We start from the raw sequence: 21,913 nt of genomic DNA, 5'->3' as shown, positions 1-21,913 counted from the left end.
GTTTTAAAAGGCATGCCGTCAGCATGAAATCTAGTCAATAAAATAAAAAAAGAGAGAAAAACTAGATTGAGATATTAGACCTTTCACCTGCTAAATTTGTGATTTTACAACCACTTTCCTTTTTTGGGGGGGGTTATAAATATTCCCCTATTGAAAATCTTCCAACAGAAAGTGATTTTTAAAGTTGACTGTGTCCCTTTAATTTTAGAAAATACTAGTCTGTATTCAAAAAGTATTAACAATTATAAATGATGACTTTCATATTAAGATTAATTTACAATTTTAATTTATAAAGTCATATTGCAGTTGGACATTTCTAAACTAACTTGTTAGGATCTAACCTATTGTAATACTAAATTGTGTTTTAATAGAAAAAAGGAAAAAAAAATTAGTTTTTCAAATTAGGTTAGAGCATAGACTTTTGGGTGTGTGTATACATATATATAATTGTATATATTTTATATGCACACATTGTGCAAATTGATATTTCCTTTAGCAAATGTGTACAGTGAGAGTCCAACTGCATGACTCGTATGCACCAACAACTTCCAACACAACATAAATCTAACTGTTTCCTGATTTTTTTCCTGCACTTGACGCAACCATGATAGCAAAGCAGGTAAGAAACTGTCAACTGGTAAGTTGCTTGGAGGCAGATCCAGTTTGGGTTTCCTATTGGTCTTTTTAGACACCAATCAGAACAGACTTTAAGGCAGGGAGATGTAGTATTTGTGCTGTTTTTGACCCAGAGGTATTCACAGGATGAAATTGAAAATGACGAGGAGTCAAATGCATTGGACGAATTCATGCTCTAAGAGGCATTTCAGCGTTACATGATTTGTACTGCTTTGATATAGTTAAAATTAAAGATGACTTAAGGAACTCATGCACGGTAGACTGGCAGATGAATAGAGCAATGGCATCAGTGGGTAGTACTTAGGGTGAGTACCATCCTTGAAGCAAAAGGAGTTTTTTAAAAGAGGAAAAAGAAGTTGGGACCCTCCAAAGTCTTTGCGGTTATGGAGGGAAATATAAAAGTGAGGGCTACCTAAGGAGGAATTGCAATGGAAAGAAGTAATTTGCAGTACCACAGGGCCTCCAAGAGGGGGTTATAGATGTTTAGGCAGAAGGCTAAAGGAAGAGAGTGTCTTTTTTGTCGTCTGATCAAATTAATTTAGGGCTGGGATGTTTCACTAGTGACTGACAGACAGGCAGTTGATTTTTATACGATACACATGAGAGCTTTGTTATCCTGTTTAGGTGAGGAAGCAAAGGTGACTAGTTAATGGAGATGGGTAGGGTTCAAACTGGGCCGTTATGCAGTGGTGTAGCATATTGACTCCTCTCCCACGCTGCAATTTTGTGCTTCAGAATCTCAGAGGTGTAATAATAATAATATATAATAGTTTTAATAGTAAGTCTCTAGCTGTTATGATTGCAAAGAAAACCTTGAAAATGTGAACCAAGTATAACTAATGAAACAACATCTTCCTGAGTCTAGAAAAATAGTTCAGTGATGAGAACTGCACCATGAGGTGTGAGTTAATAATGTTGACATTTAAATCATCATCTCTGGGCATTTGAATTATTTTATTGCTCATGAAAGGAAGGAGAGGATCGTAGATCTGCACAGAATATCTTATTTTGGCACCATGAGTGGGTGACATTTTGGAGATAACACCAACGTCCCTGCAATCAAAGCCCAAGTGACTTAGCAAAGCATAGTGGAGCATCGAAGACTAACCAAGGGAGAGCCAAGCCCCGCCTGGAACCCAGCGGAGCACTGACAGCATGCACAATCATGTCTGAACCTCTGCACAACATCTGAACCCATTCCTCACTCTGGCAGCTCGCATGGGTAGAACTTAGAGAAGTACAACCACCTTTCAATCCTGCCCCTTTCCCAATTTTAGCCTTGGAGATGGTTCATGCTATCAGCTGAGAGCACAGCTTGAACAGGGAGGTCTGGAGATGAGACAACATTATTTGCTGGAAAAATAACTTCTGTACAACACACACTTATCCCACTATTTCAGATGTTTTGAATTAAAAATGTTTAATTTAGAGCAGGGGTTCTCAAATTTCATTGCACCACGACTCCCTTCTGATAACAAAAATTACTACACGACCCCATGAGGAGGAACCAAAGCCTGAGCCTGCCCAAGCCCCGCCGCCCAGGGTCAGGGAGGCCAAAGCCAAAGGGCTTCATCCCCAGGCAGGGTGCCTGTAACCTGAAGCCTAAGCCAAGGTGGTGGGGCTCAGGCTTCGGATCCCAGCCAGTCTAATGCCAGCCCTGGAGACCCCATTAAAACAGGGTCACGACCCACTTTGGGATCCTGACCCACAGTTTGAGAATCGCTGATTTAGAGACACCACATTCCTTGTGAGATGACAATAAAATGCTGCCATCTAAAAACACACAGATACACACAATGTTTGTTCTTCATCACCAACTAACGAGCCCCTATGCTACTATTCTGGGCAGGTGAGTGGGGGCGACTGAAGGAAATATTTCCAGTTTTTCTGAGGTACATATGAAAGTGGCAAAGGTGGCAGCCTCTCACCCTACACTCCAAACAAATCCTCAGAATCAGCCAGGGACAAAAGAGTAGGTCTTCTGTGTCCTTTGTATAGGAAATTTGCTCCAAAACAAAGCTAGCACTTTAGTTCCCTCTGATCATATATGGACCGAGAAATCTGCCACATTTCTGCAGGAAGAACGTTGGCTTGGAGGAGTGGCCTCAGGCCATCTATGTAACAGGCCTCTCTCCCTTCAGTCTGGGAGAGAGTGCCATAAAAGTACCCACGCTGGTAAGGGTAACACTGTAGAAAACCTAAGTTTTTTTTTTTTTTTTTTTTTTTTTTTTTAAACTTTCTTTTTGCTACTGAACCCTGTGATGGGTCTAGCCTTTGTTTTATTGTGGAACAGTGTAAGTTGTGATTTCTCTGTTCATTATCTTCTGGTTAACCCTTAGCATCCCTTATACAAAGTAATGAAATTTGAAACTGACATCATGAATAGGTTGGAATATGAAGGAGAGGCATCTAGGCAGCTCTCTAACACCACATTCTACAGGCCATTACCCTCTGATCCCACTGACGGTTACCAAAAGAAACTACACCATCTGCTCAAGAAACTCCCTGAAAAAGAACAGGAACAAATCTGCACAGATACACCCCTAGAATCCCGACCAGGGGTATTCTATCTGCTATCCAAGATCCATAAACAGGGTCATCCTGGACGCCCCATCATTTCAGGCATTGGCATCCTGACAGCAGGATTGTCTGGCTATGTAGACGCTCTCCTCAGGCCCTATGCTACCAGCACTCCTAGCTATCTTCAAGACACCACTGACTTCCTGAGGAAACTACAATCCATCGGTGATCTTCCAGAAAACACCATCCTGGCCACCACGGATGTAGAAGCCCTCTACACCAACATTCCACACAAAGATGGACTACAAGCCATCAGGAACAGCATCCCCAGTAATGTCACAGCAAACGTGGTGGCTGAACTTTGTGACTTTGTCCTCACCCACAACTATTTCACATTTGGGGACAATATATACCTTCAAGTCAGCACCACTGCTATGCGTATCCGCATGACCCCACAGTATGCTGCCAAAATTTTTATGACTGACTTAGAACAACGCTTCCTCAGCTCTCGTCTTCTAATGCCCCTACTCTACTTGTGCTACATTGATGACATCTTCATCATCTGGACCCATGGAAAAGAAGCCCTTGAGGAATTCCACCATGATTTCAACAATTTCCATTCCACAGACTCCAACAAGAAACTGCAGCACGGGAATTAATTTGCAAACTGGACACCATTAAATTAGGCTTGAATAAGGACTAGGAGTGGATGGGTCATTACACAAACTAAAAACTATTCCCCCATGCTAATTTTCCCTTACGGTTACTCACACCTTCTTGTCAACTGTTTGAAATGGGCCATCCTGATTATCACTACAAAAGTTTTTTTTCTTCTGCTGATAATAGCCCACCTTAATTGATTACCCTTGTTAGAGTTGGTATGGCAACCCCCATGTGTTCATGTTCTCTGTATAAATATATATCTTCCTATTGTATTTTCCACTGCATGCATCCGATGAAGGGGGCTGTAGCCCACAAAAGCTTATGCCCAAATAAACGTGTTAGTCTCTAAGATGCCACAAGTACTCCTCGTTCTTATTCCTCTGTCAGACATCTCTGAATTAACAAGAGAGGGCTCCTCTTGAACACTGAATTAGCCACAGTTTTACATCTTACCAATTCTTATTAGATCTGACAAACAAGATTTAGCTTTGAACTTCTGTAATTTAATAGCTTGTCTTTGAATAAGGGGCTGTACTTTGAGGTCTTCAGCTGTTTTATTTTGCAACCACAATCAAAGCAGTTTTCAAAATTAGAAATATTTGGCTGCAACTCTTTATACCAAGAGTAGAAATCCATTTTCTAAAGCTAAAATACATTTTATAATTTAATCCTTACAAAAAGTAAACTTGAAGTGTTAATGTATACAATAAACACTAATATACTAACTACTATCAGATAATTGAAGATGTATGAAATAAAGAGCTTGATGGGAAATTCTTGTCCCATTGTGAAAAAATTTTGAGATTTAAAAGCTTTTTGTCCCAATTGGGATGAGAAAAAGTCAAAATCATGAAAATGTTCAGAAACTAGAATAAATAAATTTGGGGCCAACAAAATGTTTCATTCCTACCAATTTGAAATGTAATGTTTCAATTTTGACCTTTTCATATTTTTAACTTTATTTTTTAACACAAATCATTTAAATTTAAAAACAAAATGTGATCTTGAACAAAAAAATTGAAGTTTTCATTTGGAAAATTTTGAAATGGTGTATTTTGACACTTTTGAAACTTTCCTTTACAAATGACTTTTTAAATGGGAAATGTGTTAAACTGACTCTTCCCTGCAAAAAGTTTTGGTTTTGACAAATCCAACTTGAGGAAAAATGTTTTGTTGAAAAATTCTTGATGGTCTCTAATAAAATATTAGTCCAAGTGTAAGAGGGAAAATGGTCCCCCTATTGTGGGGAACTTTCCTGGCTTATACACTACCCAGTAAAGTGGGCTAGCGAAAGGATCTGAGTCCTCGCTCCCACTTCCTTTACCCAGAGGCCTGCCTGACCTCGAGGGCTCCCCTTCCACTCTACTGTGTGGCAGAATCCTCATAACCCCAACAAGGCTGGGCCCAGGACTCCTGGGGAGCTCAACCCCCAGCCTTGTCGTGGTCACTTAGGGCACGGGCTAGGGTGTCCCCACGCCGGGATGCTCTCTCCACACTGGATGCTTCCCTGACCCATTGATCATTACATACAGTTCAAAGCAAATACAATTTATTACACAGCAATCAAATTTAAAAAAATAAGGAAAAAATGGGAAAGGTTCAAGGAAAACACAGAACCCCCCTCTTTGGCATGGAGACATCACAACCAGCATCTCTGGAATGTAAGGTAAGTTCAGTCTGTTTGTCACAAGTACCAAGCCTTCTTCTCAGGCCCTGGGTGTGCTTCAGGGATGCTGCGCGTCGGACACTTGCTTTGTTGGTGGCCACGCGCCCTCAGGCTCTAGGTGGCAGGGCCTTTCTTCCCAGCGTTGCCCCCACCCATCGGGGTTACGATCCCCCCTCCAAGTCTGGTCTGCCAGGCGTCTTTGTTAGGGGCATCTCCCTGCACTGGGCCTGCTGTGCAGGGTTTCCCTCGCTTTCCCCAGCTGCTCACCACACCCGGCTCTGGACTGCCCCAGCTCCAGCTTCACTCTGCCTCAGCTCTGCTGCTGCTCTGCCTCCAGCTCCCTGGGCTGCTTCTTTGGCCCCTCTGGCTCTGGTTGCTACAGCCCTGCTCCCAGCACAGGTCTGCTCTGTGGCTGCTTCTGTGACTCTGCTCCCAGGGCTCATTTTCTGGCCCCTCTGGCTGGCCCAGCTCTGCTCCCCAGCTCAGCTTGGGCCCCTGCTTTCTCCTTAGTTCGGCCCCACTCTGTCTGATCCAGGCAATTCCAGCTCACACGGAGGACAGGACCCCCCTTGTCTCCTGACTCTCTGATTAGCTGCCCGCCCTGTCAATCAGACTGACCTGAAGCATTGACCTCTCCCCATTGTTCCTGGGGACTGTCAGTCTCAGGGTTCTGATTTCCCATTGATCTCTTCCCCTTTCTTTTGGTACTGGGAGCTAGCCAACCAAAACACCACCACTGAGTTTTAGTGTCCCCTTACACAAGGGCCATCTCTCCCTGAAATTATAGGGTAAAATCAAGCTAATCAATACCAGATTTTTCTCTCTAGTGAACTGACAATTGATTTCTATTCATTTATCAAGGTAGGTACAAATACAAAAAAATATTGTGCATATTGATAGACAACTAGATTGCAAGTGCCAATCACGGTTCCTAGTGCTGTAAAGTTTGGACACCTCTGATATACAGTTAAACATAAGTACAATAAATGCACACACGCACTAAAAGAGAGAGGATTCCTGGAATGTATCTTTTTAATTTTCTTTTAACAAACCCATATTATAGCCACAGTGAGACTTTCCAGAGTTATATACAGCATCATAACCACATGTAAGATGGCTGAGTATTTTGCCAAGTGTCTCGACACTCCTAGGATGTATTTTGCTTGTTTTTGTACAAAAATAACTGCACATAATCTTTTGCTTAAATAATTAGTTCCTTAAGGCATCAATAGGCACTATATACCACATCTATGTATATAAGAAGCTAAATGTTACTGTAAATTTAATCATTTGAGAGGTAGCAATCTCTGTCCCCTATGCTGTGAAAGGAGGACATTTCTGACAAGTACAATGTCTTCTGTAAAGAGCTCCACCATATTGCACCTTAAAAGAAAGGGAAGACCTGGGAACCTGCCGTTCCCACTGTAGAGTTCTGCAGTCATCCCATGGAAAGCTCTGTGCATTTCCCAAATACCATACAACAGTTAAAGATCTCACTCTGATAAATTATTCTGCTCAACAGAAGCTTCATCATTAAAGAATGTTCTTAGCCTTATTGAAACCTGTAATAGCAACCACTACTTGAGACTCTTAGTCTATATGTCTATACTGCAGCTGAGAGAAAGCCTCCCAGCCCAGGTGGTGGACTTGTGTTAGCAGGACTCAAGTTGGTGCACTAACAGCAGCAGCATGGACATCGAGGCTTGGACGGCACTCAGGCTCCCAACCCACCCAACACCCTGGGTCTGAGCTCGGGTGGCTAGCCCATCTCTGCCAAAGCCATGTCCACCCTGCTATTTTTAGCATGCTAGCTCAAGTGAATCTAGTGCAAGTCTGTCTTCCTGGGCTGGGAGGCTCTCAGCTGCAGTGAAGACATATCCTCCGGGTGAGACTATGGCTTTAATAAAGTCAATGACAATTTTGCCACTGACTTCAACAGGGCCCGGATTTCATCCTTGCAGCCTTTCTCTATAGAAAACTGATTTGTATTCTGCTAAAGGGAAAGGGCAGACACTTTCTTTTGCCTCTTCAAAAAATGTCTGGAGTGCACTCCACATGGAAACCATATCATCTGAGACATTTAAAATTAGACTGGACAAAGCACTAGTAAATATGCTCTAAGGAACTATCTTGCACATACATCATGGAGATGGTCTACAGCAGGTGATCCAACAGATTTTTTTCAGCTCTAATTTCAACAAGTCCCACTTTGCTGAATGAATCACCTTGAAAACTTCTTCAGTAGTGTCTGGGATCAAAAAGAAAAAAAAGTTTTTGTCTGAAGACTCTAGAAGACTGCAAGCATTTCAAGACAGGGGCCATGGGTGAAATCTGGCCCCTTTGAAGGCAAATGGGAGTTTTGCCGTTGACTTCAGTGAGGCTAGGATTTCATCTAATATGTTTGTACATTCTTAGAGTGCCTACCACATTGGGCCTAGGTCTGAACTGGGACACCTGGATACCATTGCAATACAAAACAACAAAAATAAAATATTTAGACCTACAGAATATTAATCTGCAAATACTCTAGTAATGTTCTGAATTGCACTCTTAATTACATACTTGCAAATTCTGAGTGTAATATCTGTATGGAATCTGGATGCAGCTCTATTGGCCCTTGTTTCTACAGTAGGACAGTATCTGGAAGTGTCTGTTATATTTAATTTTTTACTTTTACTGGGAAAGATATAAATAAATAATTCTGTACATGGGTAACTGATTCTATCTGAAATTATTTATCACCCTCTATGGCCACCTATTATACAATTATTCTGATAGTGATGGGGAGACTTTACACGTATTTTAAAATAAAGAAGTATGACCTCTTAGACGTATACTCCAAAAGTTTTAACTGAGCTGCAAATCATCATACCATTTTTGAACAGATTCTTTTTAAGGTTTCAGGGCTTCTCTTTGTGATCCAGTCAGTTTTCAGACTTAACTGACTCCAGACATCTCCTTAACCCATGCAGGAAAAATGCCAGTCATCTTTATGTGAACAAAACAATCTTTCACTTAAAAATGCAGGAAGAGTCTACAAAAAGACTGTAGCTGCATGCAAATACCTCACGTTACAATGTTCACAAGCTAAAATAATGGCCTCTCATTTCAAATCCCTTAACCAGTCCAATGGAAATTAAGACATGAGCACAATAATCTGTATTATTGTAAGTACATTATGTACCTAAATGTGAACAAAATCTGATGTTATTTTCTGTTCATTTTGCAGAATACAGTAAAGCTGCCATTTTTAGAAATCCCAATTATCCCCTCAATTTGATTTCTAAAATATAGTTCTTCCTCCTCTCTCTCCCCTCTGTTCTCTTCTTTCCTTCCAACTTCTTACTCCTCCCACTTCATTCTCCCCGACATCTTCAGTCCTGTTTTCAATCATATATGTATAGTACATATACCATGCACATATATAAAATAAATGTATAATATATACATGTGTAACATGTAAGTGCAAAACTCAACTTAACTTTAATTATGGAGCCAGAACTGGCACCTCCATAATAACTGTCTTGATTTGCAGAGGTGCTGAGTACCCAGAAACTCCCAAGCTGGGGAGGCACAGCACTTCTGAAAAAGGGGCGAAATAGGTATATTTATCATTTTAAACTCTAAAACCCATTTCTTGCTCCCCTGCCATTAGACTCCGGTTGGCTTGAGTCAATCCTTCCAAAGGCTAGGCTTCCAGTCAGTGACTGACAGTAAGTGCAGCCTCCAACAGTACACCGAGGGTGGTCTGTATCTATAACAGCGGAAAACTAAGACCAGACAGAACCAGAAGAATGGTCTTTTCCTCTGCCTGGTTTGTATTTTTCTTTTAAAGAAATGTATAGGCTGCTCAAAAAACCAAAACTAACACACAGCATACTAAACACATCCATCATGTTACCATGGAAATGTTCCCAAATCAGATTAATGATGTCAGGCCTGATTTTTTTGTAATCAGCAAATTCCCTTTTACTGCTTCTATTCAAGTATTTTCATGCTGTCTGATCTGTAAAGTCATCTACACAATTTGTATAGTTTAAATTTATACCAGTCACTTAATGTAACCTGCAATACGCACATAACAGTTCTGGTATCCTACATGAATTATGGTACTGAATTACAACTTTTATTTAAAAAGGATTTTGAGAGCGAGAAAATATTACAAACATTAATAAAACTTATCGATGAATGACATGTTAGTCCCATAATTCTTTATGGAAATAACATTAGCCACCACATCTGAACATTTTCTCATTACTGTGATCAAAAATCAAAATACTGTAAAATAATATAGAGTTACAGTTTTAGAGCAAAGAAACTGAGAAAAAGAATAGTATTGTAATTTTTCCTGATAGGTAAATTTAACTGTTTGCAGTAGTTTGAGTTGCTTCTGTATTTCCTAGTTATTAGGAATGATAATATGTCTAATACTGATTTAAAAGAGAAAGACACCAAATTTTTTAAAATAAATTTTGATGATATCATATAACATATAGAGATAAAAGTTACTTTTAAAGAATAACCAGAACAGTAACCACCACTTTATTTGGGGGTTTAGGAACAGTCAGTGTCATCCATGAACACTACTTTGAAACATCGCGTATAGTAGACATTTTTTCTTCTTGGCTTTTGCTCTTTATGAGTCTATCCAGCAGGTGGCTTTGATCCTCTTGCTGATGGTAGATAAACATATCAACTAAAGTTTTTCATCACAGACAATCATCAGTGCTGCAGTAGGAAGTTGGTAGCTACATTAAGGTCATTATTTGAAGCTCTCAGAGCTTCCAAAGCATCTACCCTGGAAAATCCCATTTCCATAAGTCGTGCAACCTGTAAGAGAAATAGAAAAAAACACCTTTAATCACAGTTTTATTCATTTTTCCTTTTAGAGTTATCATATAGCAGCAAAACCGTTCGTTTATTACTGAACACTCTGTGCAATGGTATATCTTTTTTTAAAAAATATCAAACACTTATCTGATCTGGTGTGGCTGGATGAGCCAGAAAACATTACTGCAGTTGAGAAAATACAGTTTGCAATAAAACAGTAATTCCAGTGGTCAGTAGGTACTTGAGAAGCATCTTTCACATGTTACAATATAATTGTGATGGTTAACTTTTTGTCTGCATGCCAACTTTCTTTTATACACGCTGACTCAAACAGTACTGCATTTAAATCCAATTTTGTTTTATGTTATAGCACAGTGTGCCAGATTCAATACCCAAATGGATAAATCATACCAATTTCAAGCTGGAGTAATTGTAAAATCTACATTTTTTTTTAATTGTGTTTAGTTATAAGTGAAAATCTGACTGATTTCTTTTGAAATAGTTTTATTTTTATTCCAATCACAGCAGACAGTAAATTAAAATTTTTGGCAAAATTCACCAAATAGTCATGGCAGCAGAAGCACTTACTATTACCCCCTTACTGGGGGATAAGGTCTGAAACCAGACAGCACAGCCCCAGAAGTGGGCAGCCATGAGCAGGCTGGGAGATACTTCGATTCTTCCTCCTCCACTGGCAGGTCCCTATGAAGCCTGCAGTGAAGATTAAAACTGCCCTTCCCCAAAAGAAAACATCGAGAGAAGGGTAGATACCAATACAACTGCCTGTTCCGTCTAGGACACAACAGCAAATATGCATTTTCCTGCGTCACAAGATTAATAGATTTCCAAGGGACATTGTGGTCCCTAGTCTGACCTCATGTATAACACAGGCCACAGAACTTCCCCAAAATAATTCCTTTTTAACTAGAGCATATTTTAACAAAAAAAATCCAATCTTGATTTAAAAATTGCCGGTGGTAAAGAATCCACCATGACCCTTGGTAAGTTGTTGCAATAGTTAATTACCCTCATTTTAAATATTTATGTCTTATTTCTAGTCTGAATTTGTCTTATTTCAACTTCCAGCCATTGGATTTTGTTATACATTTCTGTTAGACTGAAGAGGTCTTTAACAAATATTTGTATCTAGTCACTGCTTAACTTTCTCTTTGTTAAACTAAATAGATGGAGCTCCTTGAATCTACTGTATCACCATCTAATCTTTTAATCATTCTTATGGCTCTTCTCTGAATCCCTCCAATTTATCAACCTCCTTCGTGAATTGTGGGCCCCAGAACTGCACACTGAATTTCAACAGCAGTCACCACAGTGCCAAATACAGAGGTAAAAATAACCTCTTTCCTCCTACTCGATATTCCCCTGCTTATGCATCTAACAATCACATCAAGCCCTTTTGGCCACTGTGTTGCACTGGGAGCTCATGTTCAGCTGATTATCCACCATGACTCCCCAATTTTTTCAGAGTTACTGCTTCCCAGGATAAAGTACTACCCGCCATCATGGTAGTACGGCCTACAGTCTTTGTTCCTAGATGTGTATTTTTAGCCATATGAAAATGCAAATTATTTGCTTGTGCCCAGTTTACAAAGTTATCCAGACCTGTCCTCTTCATTACTGATCACTTCCCCAACCTTTATGCTGTCTGAAAACTTTATCAGTAGTAATTTTATGTTTTCTTCAGGTCATTGATAAAAATGTTAAATAGTGTAAATAGAGTGAATCTAGCATTTGCATCTGGAAATGTAGACTGTGCATATTCTGCATATAGTTTTGACTGGACGTTGGCAAGAAAGCTGCATTTTGTTTTTTTGGTAGTTCTTTCAATATTGTAACATTTATCCTGGATTTCAAAAATCTTTTTCTCTGATTTAATCTATGCATATATTACTAAAGGTTTGAAAACTAATACATTGTCAGGTTGTAAAATAGGATACTGATCATTTTTGGGTGGGTTTCCCTTTTAAATCCAACGTTTATGTCTTATCTTTATGGGAAGAATGAATTATGCTACTTTTGACATCTTCGCAACAATAGTCTCACATCAAACTAGATTTCATAATAATAATTTCAGAGGCATCTAAAAGTCCTTGTGCAGGGAAAGGTGACCAGATAGCAAGTGTGAAAAATCAGGATACTTCCCCCCTCCCCCCAGATTGGGTGTGTGTGTGGGGGGGTAATAGCTGCCTATATAAGAAAAATCTGTAATATTGATCAGGACAGGATAATATCAGGACGTCTGGTCACCCTAGATGGGGTTTAACAGATCTTTGTGACCCCCTGCTGGAGCATCCACTGCTCTGCTACATCCACCCCAGGAAAAATCTTTCTGAGAGGAAAAGGGCAACAATTATTAGACCTCTGGGCATAGGCGCCAACTTTTACGTTTCCCAGGAAGTGCTCAACCCCCACTCTGCCCCAAAGCCCTGCTCCCACCTCGCCCCTTCCCCCAAGACCCCGCCTTCTCTCCACCTCTTCCCGCCCCACTCCCCCAAGGCCCCACCCTCATTCCACCTCCCGCCCCCAAGGCCCTGCCCTTGCTCCGTCTCTTCCGGCTCCCACTCCACCCCCTCACTGAGGCCTTTGCCCACCCACCGCTCACTGCTCTCCGCCATCCCCAACCCGCCAAACAGCTCGGAAGCACGCACAGAGTTGGTGTCTATGCCTTTGGGCTTGCTTAGAGAAGCATCCCAGGAGCAGCCATTTTGGGAACCACTGAGATCTGGTCCTCCAGCAACTAGAAGGGTAAGGATCAGCAACAGCCAATCAAGGCCCAGCAGGCTGAAATAAAGCAAGCTGCCTGCTACTACCAAGGCAGTTCTGGGCTGGAGCTTGTGGAGTGAGGAGAGATGCTCCCTAGGCCAACAGCCAAAGGAACCAGGTCAGGTCATGGCCTATTGCTGGACATGATCAGTGACAGGAGTAACCTTGCTGATTTATTTCTGGAAAGGGAGTTAAACCCAAGCAGGGTAAAGAAACTATTTTATTTATAAATGGCCCAGAACGGTCAGGTACTTCTTCTATTTGACTTTGTTGTACCCCAGAAGGGGTTTAAACTGACCCGTCCAGAAGGCTAAGCCATGGAAGACCCACAGAGGCAAGCTGACAGCCTGCAGGAGGCACTGGGAGCTAAAGAAAGCAGCAGCACCATGTCCGGACACTGGGGAAGAAGGCACTAAAAACTGGTGAATGCAATGCAACCAGTTCTTACTTTTTCATTGGAGATTGGTCCAATAGGCAGGAAGAGAATATAGCAATTCCTGTCTTATGTTAATGAAACAGAACTGTATTTACTGAGTTTTATACTGTGCATGTGTAGCCATTCACAGCTAACATAAAATTTTTATTTGTGTTATTTATGTGGCTTGATGTGTATACATGATGGAGTGTGGAAACTTTAGAGGGCAAACTCAATGAAAGAATCAAAACTTCCATAATAACAGCTCCACCCATATTCAACATGAATAATGCAAACTATTTGCCAGTCTCCATTTGTTTACCATATTTTAATAGTAAAACTAGCTGGTTGTTTTTAAAAAAAAGCTATATACAAAGCCAGAAATTCTAAAATAATTTTGCAGTTCTAATCCATAAATGCAATTGCATTAGTTCAATCTGTCTTCATGTTGTATCTGTCATTTAGCATTTTAGTTTGAGCTACCAACATATTAACTGTATAGAAGGTTACCACAGGTTACAGATTATGATAAATAGTACACGTAGCCAACCCCTTATCCGTTTAAATTATGTTTTAAAATACAAAAATATTTACCTGTTCCTCAGAAACCTCAGCAGGTGGAGGTGCCTCTTGCTCAGACTGGCCATTATCTTGATAATTTGCATTATGTCTACGACGTAAAGGAGGAAAGAGTCGATTCCAGTTAATCACCCTGCCCTGAAACCAGATATTTATTATTAGTTCTTTAACCCAGAAAGGATATCAAAAACTAACAGTTTTGTATAAATTGTATTATGAGTAAAATGTTTATTTCAAACAATAACTTCTACAATATCATAGTCTTTAATGATTACAGTACTCAAAAGGGTATATTTTCTTGCTTTACTAATTAATCAAAATGTTTCTGCTACATTAAGGAAACATACTAATAAATAGGAGCTATTTGTCATATTTATTTCCTATTTAAGCCTCATGTTAGTGTTCCATATATGTTGAAGGAGGTGCAGCCCACTACCATGAAGGAGAGCAACTTTGAGTTCTGGTCTCTTGTTCCCCAAGTAAACAGCAGTTTGACTGCTTCTGTTGCAACAGACATAAAACCTGATCTTTTTCTTGCTCTGTGTAGTTGACAGGAGTTCCATTCACTGACTGCAGTATCAAGCCCATAACCTCAAGATGTGTGAGCACTTTGTATTACTTAACAGCAGCTCTGCTCACCAATTAAAGGTTGGCATTGAAGTCTAGTTCTCCCTAGGCAGAAGGATAGTGGCTGAAACATTGATCACCACAAATGGGAAAGGCAAAAAATGCAGGAGATTAAGAACGAGGAAATGAGTGGATTTCTCAGGGCACCAACAAAATCACAGAGGTAAACTCAGAATAAAGCCTACTGAGGATGTCTATGTAAAAGTTTTCTACAGCCATCACCATACTAGCTAAGTGACTGTATGAATCTAACACCAGTTGAAATGACTTTGAAAACATCCTCCTCCTTGCCTAGATTTACTCTATTAAATATCACGTTTCACATTTTGGCATTGTTCCAAAGTAAATGCATTTTGTACAGAGTGTGTTAAAGAAACAGAAATTTAATTTTATAATGTAAATGTAACCAAACCACAGAAAAAGAATGGTAAGGTGCTTACTTTTTACAGTATAACAAATACATACATTAATGTCAAGTGTTATTTACATAATTGCCCAGAGGTAACACTGATGTATCAGCAAAGGTTTTTTTGGGTATTATGGGTAATATTAGAACTACTGCCCATGAAAAAAACATCTGTTCCTTCACAATCTCTCTGTTTTATGTGTTTTTTCCTGATGCTTCTGTGTCTATAAGGCAGCTTGTTAACCCCCCACTCCCTGTGTCTCACTATTGTGGAAAGCATTCCTTCTTCCTTTCAGTTTGTATGGGATCTGGGCTTCCTTCCTGCAGCTGCTCTATTTTGGGCCTACAATTCTTTTTCTCAGAAGACCTTCCTCTTAAAAAAACAGTTATGTTTTCTCAGCTCTGCTTTTCTCTTTAAGCTTCTTTGGGCTGGGGCAGTTAACTTAAAATCTAACCAGAATATTGCATTAATGCAGTTTTGTTTGTATTTATTTCCTTTAAAAGATGAAGGGAAAAAAAGACACCAGTGTATTTAACTGAATGTATTTCAAGAAAAATTGATGTATTGAAGAAGGTTGTCTGTTTTATGACATTTTTCTTCTATGCACTGGAAATCATAAGGCATCAGACAGTCAAATAAATGTGCTAATTTATAAATGTACTGGTCTATCTGATGATTGAAATCAGTATAGCTGCCTTTCCAGCTGTACCTATAGCATCGTTAGTGAGTTATTTATTCTGTTTGTCTATGAAATCTTCACAAGTTCATGTTATTTGTCAACTGACACTACCAAGGGTCACCCTTTCCTCTCAGAAATGAGCCTTCTATTTGGCACCCACAACACTCAAAAACATAGTGTTTTCAATCTTTAAAAAAGCAGTTTCTATACTAACTATTTAGACCATCACTTTTGCAACAGACATCTTACTAAACTACGGATGCAGATAATGTAGTAAGAACAGATTCAGGCAGATACCGGAGTGACACATTTCCTAGAAATACCTACATCAGATCAGACAGACAGATCAGATAAGTAATTTTTCACAGCTTTAAATTGCCTTTAAAACATTTCACTGGCCTTTGGATTTAGGTGCCATTACCCAGTATTCTTTATTTATTAATTATAGGGAATACCATAAATGCAGCAATAATATGATCAGGCAAATCTGCAAAGTGTTTAAGGTTTAGCACTGTATAAAAAGATGAGAATTTAACTAAATCCAGTCCCAGAGCAGGTAGGATAGAAAAATCATCATGAAGTCAAGTAATCCCACATATACCAGTTTTTAAAAATAGACAAAAAGCTGAGGGGGGGGGGGGGGGGAAGACTACTGCCAAGCCTTGCCTTACAGGAAATCATTTTCAGACACTCCCCCCACATTCATACACAGTGTTATGGCAAATGTTAAATTGCAGTGTATTTTATGCCCCCTAACATACTTAATATGCAAATATCCAGGTACACTTCAGACAAATATCTGCACTATGGTGGACTGACCTGACTGAACGGAACTTCTAATCTTTTTAAGGGTCATCTACTGTTTATTAGCATACAATTTCTATGCAAAAGGAGCATATTTCATGGTAGATTTGCAATTGGCCTCTCCGCCACTCTCACTGACAGTGACATCTGGTCCAAGCTATCTGTTGACATCCAAGTAGAGCTTGTGAATTTGCTATTTATTATGTGAACTTAATGAAAATGTAATGATAAATAAGGGAGAACGTAAGAGGTTTCAGACCAGGCAATTCTAACTGTGCCACACCGCTTACACCCAGAGTCAATCCCAACAACTTTTTGAGATCTCCCAGGTGTCTTGGAAAATGGTGATCTCAAGACTGTCCCTAGGAAGATGTATGCAAAATCTCCCCCGCCTTTCCTCATTCATGGCTCTCAAAAGCAGCTGCTGCTAAGTGTTTTCAACAGGGGAGATGGGACTACCAGCTTGTCCCTCGTTTCTTAGCTCTGGTTTTAGTGCTCTACTTTATCAGTGGATGGCAGTCATGAAAGAATTACTGGAAGGAAGGAAACTTTCCCTTTGACCTCCCTACTAGTGCACCCTCTTCCTCCGAGAGTCCGTGGGATGGCTTTTTTCCCCAATCTGGGTCTCAAAGCAGCAGAAAGTTTGTCACAGTGAGTAGGCAGGAAGTCACCATCAGCTTTCAAACACTGGTCCCTAGAATTGGATGCTACGAAAGGGAGCTGTAGAAGGTCTATTCCCCATGTCAGGAGCCACCCCTTTTCTCTTACGGTTGACCTACATTATTTAGAAACTGTTTTAACTAAAGCCTAGCTTCTTAGGCCACAGCAGAGAAGACAATTAAATTGCATCACCACTAAAAATCAATGTTAGGGCAGAAATGATCAAGTTGCTGACAGTGCCCTCCCCACCACTGTCTCATAGCTGGGAGAGGTTTCGTCTAGGCCAGCAGGGGAAAAAAAAACCTTGGCCACTTTAAGGAATGCACACACCCTCCTCATGGCACTCAGCCTCCTCATACGTTTGAGGAGGGGAGCTCTTTGGCTGATTGGTTGGATAGAGAGATGCAGCAAAAGTCTAATGGCTCCACAAACAAGGGGAGGTCTTATGAACCCTTCCTCATGCCGAGGGCACCATTCCTAACTGGGAATAAAAGCTCCTCCTTCTGCCCACTGGGATTAGAATAGGAGCGGGTTTGGGGCGCTTGCTGTGGGCATTGTGCGAGTTGCCCTTTGGAGGCTGGGAAGGATTTTTTTTCTCACTGCCAGATTGACCTGGGCAATGTGGGTGGTGGTGGTTGGTTGTTTTTTTCCTTTCTCTCAGCACCCCAGGGACCCAGTGGTGATATTAGGTTGTGAAATTTATTTTGTCACAACTTGGCAGGTGCCCAGTGCAGGTACTCTTTCAATCGGGGGTCCTGTTCCCTGATAAACTGGAATTGGAAGCAGATTAGGAAAAGGCATCTCCTAGAGGAGGTGGGGAATGGGTTTGGGGCTCCAAATGGCTGGAACAGCAAGGAGACAACCTTCTAGATTGTCACAGGAGAGTGGTGGGGTCCGAGCAACAGTGCTGGGAGTGTATTAATGGGATGAGAGCTCACGGCATCCCTCCACAAGGCGGTACAGATTACAAATGAAGGATGACCTGCACAGGACAAGTCATTGCTGGATAGTTCCCAGATGTGTTACTTAATAAAGCTGTGATCTAGTTAAACCACTTTCCTGGTATCTCATCTTTCTGCGGTATACAAGACAATGCATGTTGCGTATAAAAGACATACACACCTTTTTTTGTATAGACTCAGGTAGAGTTATTTATAGTAATGAACCTGTTTTGTGCCCTTATGTAAACAAGCAACCTTCTGGCTGCATAGCCTACTAGCTCTCATTTAACTTTCTAATTCATACAATCCCCTTAGTCTCTTTTAGGGAAGACAACTGTATTAGTTACTCATATCACACACACAACAAAAAAGCACAAAAGAGCTTTTTACTCAGTGTTTGCAAAATAAAAAAAATTATATTTTGGGCAGCTACTAATTTTCAACTAAAGTAACTAAATAGCAATTAAACATTTGTCAATCCTATTCACTTAGAGCAGGGGTAGGCAACCTATGGCACGTGTGCCAAAGGCGGCACGTGAGCTGATTTTCAGTGGCACTCTCACTGCCCGGGTCTTGGCCACCGGTCCGGGGGGCTCTGTATTTTAATTTAATTTTAAATGAAGCTTCTTAAACATTTTAAAAACCTTATTTACTTTACACACAACAATAGTTTAGTTATATATTATAGACTTATAGAAAGAGACCTTCTAAAAACATTAAAATGTATTACTGGCACGCGAAACCTTAAATTAGAGTGAATAAATGAAGACTTGGCACACCACTACTGAAAGGTTGCCGACCCCTGACTTAGACAGAGAAAGAAAATGTATTTTAAAAGTTTTCTTGAAAGCTCTGTAAGCACTCAGATATTTTGATAATGCTAACGCATGTGACTGAATTAATGCCAACTTGCCATCTGTTTGCACAAACAGGAAACGCCTCCTAATATCTGACCTCTACACCTTTTCTAAAGATGTAACCACATAGTGAGAGATGGAAAAAAGGAAACAGCTTTTGCATTTCATTTTTTAAATAACACACAGTCTGCCTCGTAGTGATAATCTACACAATAGTAGATATTTTGGGCAGGGTCAGATATTCTGACTGTCCCAGCTGTTTTATGTAAGATTAAAAAAATATATTAAGGCATCTAATGTGCTAAAAGTAATGTTTCAAATACTTCCTTTCTGATAAAACTTCATACACATTTTGAATTCTACTACTACCTCATTCAAGGAGAGGGTAATAATCCAGGGTGGGGGAAAAGAGACTACATGCTTTGCTATAGAGTGTAAGTTTTAATATTTCTTGTTTTAAGACAGATGTAAAAGTAGTGGCATTAACTCTGGCTAAGAATTTTATACTGCCACCCACCATGGTGTCCAATTACCTTCCATGAATAACAATAACAAAGTTTCTGGTGAACTTCATGGAGTCGCTGGCACTTCTCCCATTTCAGGGTCAAAACTTTGCTTGGGATAGGACCTTGGCTTTGATTTTTTTGTACCCTAAGCCTGTAGACACAAGGAAGTGTCAGTGTTTTGATTGTCATTCTTATGGTAAAAATGCTTTTTGAAAGAGGAAAGTTTTACCGTGATTCCTAAAGATGGTCAGACTGACTTTGCCTGATCTCCTCTGGAAGTTCATTACATAGCTGGATCCCTTTAAATAAGAATGCTTTGTCTCCAGTGCTCACATGCTTCATCCTGGGTTTTGTGATCAGTGTTGCCCCAGACAAATGCAACTGTCACATAGATTCACAGATCAACATTCGGTCTTTGATGTAGCTGGGGTTTGATCCATTGATTACTTTGAAAATTAGGACCAAGGCCTTTAAACTGACTGGGAGCCAGTCAAGGGACTTGAGCACAGATCTGATATGCTTACAGTGGCCTAAGCCATGGAGACGGTAGGCAGCCACATTCTGCAGCACCTTTGGAGTCTGTCCATCATCTTCACACTCAATTCCAGATATGGTGAGTTACAGTAATCCACACCAGAGGTGACAAATGCATGGACCACTGTGGCCAGGTCCTTGTCCAGGAAGAAGGGATGACTTTTCTTAACAAGTTGGAGGTGAAAAAGGCATTTTGGGGAACTGCTGCTTCCCAGTCATCCAAGCTTAGTGTGAAGTCAAACAGGACTTTGAGGCACTGCACCACTTTGACAAATGGGGGAGACAATATCTTGGCTATCTCGGAAAAGCATTTCTCTTTGCAACCAGCATCATTTGGGTTTTGCCAGGGTTCAGTTTGAGCCAGCTCTTCTGCACTGAAGAGTTGATTTCCTGTATGCATTCTGACATCGTAACAGTGGCAATGGTTGCATCAGTTGAGAATGAGACATAGTTGAGTGCCATTGGCATGCTGTGGGCAGCTGAGCCCACAGCATTTCACTCTCTGCCCCAGTGGCCTCATGTATATTGAAGAGAAGAGGTGATAGTATGGATCCCTGGGGGACCCTGCAGGTAAGGGCCTTTAAAGAGGAGGAGGAATTGCCTACCACCACTCCCTGAATTCTGCTGGAGACAAATGATTGGAGTAACTGTAGTGCTGGGCCATCTACTTCTGGTACGTCAGCTAGATGGATCAGCAGCATCTTGTGGACTAGTGTGTCAAAGGCTGCTGATAGATGCAGCAGTATGCACAGCGAGATTTTATGTGTCCAAGGTCATAAGGAGGTCATCTTTTAGTGCTGCTAGATCTATCTCTGGGCTGTGCCCCGGTCTGAATCCTGAACTATGAGGCAGCCAGGATGTTGACTGATGTCACATGTTGTTGAAGCTTGGTGGTTAGATATTTAACTCACCTCTACTCACTTCCTGTACACAAAACCTGTTCTTTTAACAGAAATAAAGACTGAGAAAAATTGAAAAAAGTAAATTCTACAATTGTGCTTTGAGGAATAAATTTTGTAAGACACTACCAATGAAAATGTAAAAACAAAATACATTGCAATAAACGTGTACAACTGCCGTGTGCATATACAGGGCCTGTAAATGATTCAATGAATGGGTGCATTAGCCTTCAGCTCTGGAAACCTAGATTCTAATTCTGTCTTAAGCTACAGATGGAAATAAATGTTGCAGTCTCATCCTGGATGCCCAATGGTTCATATCAGAAAGCCACCGCAAAATGTGATATGAATGGCAGTCTCTGCTCAAGAGAGGCATACAAGCAGAATAGCTAGGGAGTTGCAGGTCAGAATTCAGAGAGCTGTCTGGGGAAGCATGCATAGCACTTGCCTATACTGTCCTTCAGCCAATGCTATTACTGAATTTTATATATAAAATCTGACACGTTTTCCAGAAAAATATAAACTAGATAAGTGACAGGAAATAGAAAAATACAGATAATATCCATACCCTGTATAAAAAGCTTATTAATTGCTAACATAATTGCAGGGGTAACAGTTTTAGAAAGACAGTTACAGCATGATTTGATGTGGAAATTCTTGATTCCTCTAACTATATTTCTATAAAAAGCAAAAGGCAAACTTAACTATTCTATCCCATCTAAATTCCAAATATTAACTTATTAAATGCTGGGAACCTATACATATCTACTAAAACAAATGAGAAGCAAACACAGCACTGTACAAGGCAGAAAATAAGCTTCCTAAATAAATCTGATGATGAAAAGGTTTAACACTTAGCAAAAGAATGACCATAAAAACCTAGCCATAAATTAAATCAAATTATCACCT

General features: G+C 40.3%; 2 protein-coding genes across 2 annotated transcripts in view; one reads left to right on the top strand and one right to left on the bottom strand.

Moving 5' to 3' along the window:
- The window catches only part of GPR183 (G protein-coupled receptor 183), a 115,361-nt gene that overhangs the window by 14,998 nt on the left and 78,450 nt on the right, over nt 1-21,913 (top strand). The window lies entirely within an intron of this gene.
- UBAC2 (UBA domain containing 2) overlaps nt 6,495-21,913 on the bottom strand; it is a 154,427-nt gene continuing 139,008 nt past the window's right edge. The window contains exons 8-9 of the mRNA XM_054012694.1: nt 14,106-14,228; nt 6,495-10,315 (exon numbers count right to left, since the gene is read on the bottom strand). Of these exons, the coding sequence (XP_053868669.1) occupies nt 10,208-10,315; nt 14,106-14,228 (231 nt within the window). The 3' untranslated portion in view covers nt 6,495-10,207. The remainder of the gene's footprint in view (nt 10,316-14,105; nt 14,229-21,913) is intronic.

Source organism: Malaclemys terrapin, chromosome 1 (assembly GCF_027887155.1).
Source record: "Malaclemys terrapin pileata isolate rMalTer1 chromosome 1, rMalTer1.hap1, whole genome shotgun sequence".
Lineage (NCBI taxonomy): Eukaryota > Metazoa > Chordata > Testudines > Emydidae > Malaclemys > Malaclemys terrapin.
The sequence above is the reverse complement of the archived record's forward strand: the minus strand, read 5'-3'. Positions and strand labels throughout refer to the sequence as shown.